Source organism: Oncorhynchus kisutch, linkage group LG15, assembly GCF_002021735.2.
Source record: "Oncorhynchus kisutch isolate 150728-3 linkage group LG15, Okis_V2, whole genome shotgun sequence".
NCBI lineage: Eukaryota > Metazoa > Chordata > Actinopteri > Salmoniformes > Salmonidae > Oncorhynchus > Oncorhynchus kisutch.
Window position 1 is genome coordinate 71,300,910 of NC_034188.2, and position 6,000 is coordinate 71,306,909.

At 44.4% G+C, this 6,000-nt stretch overlaps 1 protein-coding gene across 2 annotated transcripts in view; it reads right to left on the minus strand.

Moving 5' to 3' along the window:
• The window catches only part of LOC109906099 (seizure protein 6-like), a 168,109-nt gene extending 163,954 nt beyond the window's left edge, over window positions 1-4,155 (minus strand). Inside the window, exon 1 of one of the 2 annotated variants that reach the window (XM_020503757.2) lies at window positions 3,761-4,155. In XM_020503757.2, the coding sequence (XP_020359346.2) occupies window positions 3,761-3,833 (73 nt within the window). In that variant the 5' untranslated portion in view covers window positions 3,834-4,155. The remainder of the gene's footprint in view (window positions 1-3,760) is intronic. The other variant, XM_031791025.1, reaches the window with a different exon arrangement.
• Between the last annotated feature and the right edge of the window lie 1,845 nt (window positions 4,156-6,000).

The following is a 6,000-nucleotide window of genomic DNA, read 5'->3' on the forward strand; positions in this document are numbered from 1 at the left end:
AAACCCCCAGCCCTCCAGACCCCCAGCACTCCAGACATCCAGTCCTCCAGACCCCCAGCCCTCCAGTCTTCCAAACCCCCAGCCCTCCAGACACCCAGCCCTCCAGTCCTCCAAACCCCCAGCCGTCCAGACCCCCAGCCCTCCAGACCCCCAGTCCTGCAGACCCCCAGCCCTCCAGACATCCAGTCCTCCAGACCCCCAGCCCTCTAGAACCCTAGCCCTCCAGCCCTCCAACCCTCCAGACCCCCAGCCCTGCAGACCCCCAGCACTCCAGACATCCAGTCCTCCAGACCCCCAGCCCTCCAGTCCTTCAAACCCCCAGCCCTCCAGACCCCCAGCCCTCCAGTCCTCCAGACCCCCAGCCCTCCAGTCCTCCAAACCCCCAGCCGTCCAGACCCCCAGCCCTCCAGACCCCCAGTCCTGCAGACCCCCAGACCCCCAGACCTCCAGACATCCAGTCCTCCAAACCCCCAGCCGTCCAGACCCCCAGCCCTCCAGACCCCCAGTCCTGCAGACCCCCAGACCCCCAGCCCTCCAGACATCCAGTCCTCCAAACCCCCAGCCCTCTAGAACTCTAGCCCTCCAGCCCTCCAACCTTCCAGACCCCCAGCCCTGCAGACCCCCAGCACTCCAGACATCCAGTCCTCCAGACCCCCAGCCCTCCAGCCCTCCAGTCCTCCAAACCCCCAGCCCTCCAGACCCCCAGCCCTCCATCCCTCCAGTTCAGTGCCAGGCAAGTTTTCTTTAAATCAGGGCATCAATCTGGAGAAAATAAACACAGAGCGTGACCCCAAAACTCAGACTTTATCAAATCTCCCCTTTCCAGTCCATTGTCCCCCCACTCATACGTCATGGTGGTGCCAGAGAGTTGTGGGAGGTGTCTCCGAGCACAGGAAGCCGTCTCACATGGACATTATAAGGGGCAGAGAGGAATAGGATGTTCCTGGGAGAGGGAACTGATTCTCTCCTGTCCCCATTATGATTACAGTCCACCCCGAGGACCATTACCAAGAGGGGATGCTCAAAAGCGGCAGCATCAGTGGCCTCATGCGCCCCCTAACGGCCAATACAGACACAGCACTCTGCAGTGTCAATGATAGCTCTGAGATTGTATTGTAATTCTCATTATTATCAGAGAGGAGCAGTAGGGGGTATGCATTCTCGCTGTGAGCAGACACAAACGGCCACCTCCCTTATGAGTCTCACAAACACAACATAAAACCAGTAGAAACACACAATGTACTTTGAAACAGCATGTTGACATTAGAGCCCATGACACACAAATACGCAGGCTTATGCATCCCGCCCTCAATTAATGCAGCCTATGAGATAAATTATATCTATGGACAGATTGTATACACACACAGTGTACAAAACATTAGGAACACCTTCCTAATATTAAGTTGCACCCCCTTTTGCCCCCAGAACAGCCTCAATTCGTCGGAGCATGTCGTAAGCATTACACATTGATGTTGGCCCATGTTGGCTGGATGTCCTTTGGGTGGTGGACCCTTCTTGATACACACGGGAAACTGTTGAGCGTGAAAAACCCAACAGTGTTGCAGTTCTTGACAAACACAAACCAGTGCGTCTGGCACCTAATACCATACCCCGTTCAAAGGCACTTAAATATTTTGTCTTGCCCATTTACCCTCTGAATGGCTCACATACACAATCCATGTCTCAATTGTCTCAAGGCTTACAAATACTTCTTTAACCTGTCTCCTCCCCTTCATCTACACTGATTGAAGTGGATTTAACCGGTGACATCAATAAGGGATCATAGCTTTCACCTGGATTTACCTGGTCAGTCTATGTCATGGAAAGTGCAGGTGTTCTTAGTGTTTTGTACACTCATTGATATTGACACAGCAACAAAAAAGATGGAGGATTACTGACCAACCTAAAGTCAACCTATATTTGCCTATACTCACCCAAGTGTACGTATACTCACCCATTCCTCATCAATTGTCACCCATTTTTAGCACAGCACAATGCTATCAATTTAATATGGGCTCCTGCTTTTAGCTCACTGAACCTCTCGCTCAGTGCTCAATCTGGACTGATGGAGCCTCACATTAGCTAGAGTGCTTTTACAGGTGCTTCTGCTCTGCAGTAAAGTGCAGCTTCAGAGGTTCAGTAGAAGGTGACTGATAAGGACAGGGAGGCTCACGGACCTCTGAGATCATAAGGTCAGGCTGATGACTTGGGATCAATGCAGAATATGATGCAACATTCTCTCTGGAGCCAGGTTTTCCCAGCCGCAGGCATGAAGAAGCCGTAATAGCTATTAGTTTTATGGAATATCGAATAACTATTAGTAAAACACTGTGTAAATTGGTGTTATAATAGGTTGATGTATTACTTTATCAGGTAAATACTGTATGTGCATGATTCTTCCAAAGTCTGACATCTCATCCCACAACATAGATAACCTCCCTTTTTTTCCTTTGCTAATTTCCTGTTCTATTCTATCAAACATCTCCTCAAAAGTCAATTAAATTGAATGACCAATTTTTTGAAATATTCTACAGTATTTATTTTCAATGAGGATTTTACAATTCTTTAATTTGAATTTCAATCATTTCTGATATGACATGAACGGAAATGTAATAGTTTCCAGCACTGCACAGGGTCACTAAAATATTGGAACATAACAGAATAAAACAAATTCAGCAGATTGGACAGAAACGTCTGATGGGTCCGTCATGATCGACGTTGTGTGACATGCATGTTTATGAGAGACTCGTGTGAAGTACATCATGGTGCAAGTCAAGACCAAACCTTTTAATAAATATTTATGTGGGTAGAATGATCAGATGCAGGCCGAGAAAATATTGTCTGGTTGTCTTCATAGGTTTATTTATTCCTCTTTAAACTATCCCAACCCCCCTACCCGTACACTGCGCAGCTCGAGGATTCTCAATAAGATAAGATAGTACTTTAATAAATGAATGTCGTCAAATCAAAAGCACGAATAGCGCAGCCAGCTGTAAAACCAATGCAAATCAGTGCATGTCATTCCAATGTTCTTAGAAATAATACATCTTCTTTCATGATTAGATCTCCTTTTAAAAAAAAAAATGAGATAGAAGTTGACACATTAATCATTAATTATTCAAAATGATTGGCGCACTGTGAAGCAATAATTAATTATATTTTTCATCCATGTAGGTTATAATAAATACCGATTAAAATACACTTCAGAAGGACGATATTTGAGACTAATTAAGATACGTTTACCACACTTTATTAGTCTGAGTTTGTTTAACAGTTATTACAATACTTACAATTATTTAAAGTTTGGATTTGGAACTTGCTAAATTACAATCACTAGTCAATGTATAACTTTTTTTAAAGGAAATTAATGTATTTACTAACCTTATAGCCGATTGCAATTAGTATGGCTTGTTGTGAATTCTTCATTGCAGGCAATAAATAGGCTACAACATCTGCCTTTAAAAGAACGATATGTATACGTTATATCCTCTCCTCCACATTAATTATTTGAGAATAATTGCCATAACGGTGGAGGGGACCATTTAAACCTCAATAAAGGAAGAACACGACTGATAGCCGACTGACCTACCACAAACACATCTCCATCTGTAGTTTCCCAAATAACCTACCAACAAAAAGGCTCACACATAATTGGATACAGTGGCACCATAACACCGGCGGGTTGGGAACAGAATTACATTGCAATACACATGTGCATAAGCGACCAAATAGCCTTCCGTTATATTATTGAGAATCTTACCTTTAGCGCCTATGTCAGTCATCATTGCAAAGAGAACCATCAGAACGACTATGTAATCTCGTGCCGCACTCATGCTTGCTTTCAGTATTGGTCCTCTGCTAATAGAAAGGAATGTCCTTGGGATCAACACTTTTCCTTAAAATGAAATAGAGACTGCTCCTACAGCAAAAGCCACTTGCTGTGAGACCTCGGGATCGCACACTGCGCAGCACTGGCGCTCCACTGAGAGCTATGTTCTCATGTCGTTAACAGCTGATAGACAGAGACTGTTCAATTTCAACGTTCGCTAAATCGATAGATAGATCGTTGGGTATGCCGTTCTCTTTCCTCAAGTCAGCGCACCACCGTCGTTTCAGCACTGCGGACAGCTCCTAGCGACAGCAACTGGAACAACTGAATTCAGAACCATGGAAAGTTTGTACCGTTACCATACATAATGTAATAATGCCCTCAAGTCAATTACCTCCATATGACAATGGCTGTGTTTAGTTCATTACCTTTGATTGCAGTATCAATTGACAAATCGACTACACACGTTTTCAATCGATTACAAACTCACAATTACTGTGAACGCTAACAGTCTTGTTAACAGGCATAATGTAGCACTAGCATTACAATGAAAACATCATGTTGCTCCTATTTGTAGAACTGTAAATACGTTGTTTATGTTATTCATGAAAAAGTGTTAGTATTTCGAGCTTGTCATTGGTATGTGGCACTCTGGCAATAGATACATCTGCGAGAGAGAGAGAGAGACAGTAGACAGATGGGTTTATGGAAATAATATAGAATTGTTAAGTGATGCTGCCAGTGCTAAGGTATTGGGATTGGTATTACTAATTGAATGGTAATGCAGGTTGCTTTTCTTCTGTGTGTTTCGTCTAGGAGTGTATCGGTTTCAGGCGGAATGTCCTTTCTTTCTCCTGAAACCTGTTTACTGTGGGACCACACACTGGGTACACTGCCTCGGATTCCATTCAAAGCCTGTTAATGAAACTAGCCATTTAGGCTAAATAGAAAGACCTCAATCTCTAAAGCTCTTGGTGTTTAGTAGATTCTTGCTAAAAAGTACATATTGCCTCATGTTGGATTTGTTTTTCCAGGCTTTGTGTGTGTGTGTGTGTGCGTGTGTGTGTGCGTGTGTGTGTGTGTGTGTGTGTATTGTATACTGATCAAAAATAGAAATGCAATACGTAAAGTGTTGGTCCCATGTTTCATGAACTGAAATAAAAGATACCAGAAGTTTTCCATATGCACAACAAGCTTTATGTCTATCAAATGTTGTGCACAAATGTATTTAAATTCCTTTTAGTGAGCATTTATCAAGATAATCCATATCAAGAAGCTGATTGAACCGCATGATCATTACACAGGTGCACTTGTGCTGTGGCCAATAAAATGCCTCTGAAATGTGCAGTTTTGTCACACAACACAATGACACAGATGTCTTAAGTTTTGACGGAGTGCATAGTTGTTTTAGGGAATTTGGCAATATGTCCAACCAGCCTCACAACCGCTGACCACGTGTAACCACGCCTGCCCAAGACCGCCACATCCAGCCTCTTCACCTGTGGGATCGTCTGAGACCAGCCACCCGGACAGCTGATGAAACTGTGGGTTTGCACAACCGAAGAAAACTGTCTCAGGGAAGCTCATTTGCGTGATCGTCGTCCTACACCAGTCTTGACCTGACTGCAATTCGGCATCATAACTGACTTCAGTTGGCAAATGCTCCCCTTCAATGGCAACTAGTACGCTGAAGAAGTGTGCTCTTCACAGATGAATCCTGTTGTCAGCTATACAGGGCAGATGGCAGACAGCTTGTATGGCGTCGTGTTGGCGAGTGGTTTGCTGATGTCATTATGGGGTTATGGTATGGGGTTATGGTATGGTATGGTATGGGGTTATGGTATGGGCAGGCATAAGCTACAGACAACGAGGACAATTGTATTTTATCGGTGGCAATTTGAATGGACAGAGATACCGTGCTGAGATTCTGAGACCCATTGTCGTGCCATTCATCTGCCATCACCTCATGTTTCAGCATAATAATACACAACCCCATGGTGCAAATATCTATACACAATTCCTGGAAGCTGAAAATGTCCTTGTTCTTCCATGTCCTGCATACTCACCAGACATGTCACCCATTGAGCATTTGTGCGATGCTCTGGATCGATGTGCATGACAGCATGTTCCAGTTGCTCCTAATATTCAGCAACTTCGCACAGCCAATGAAG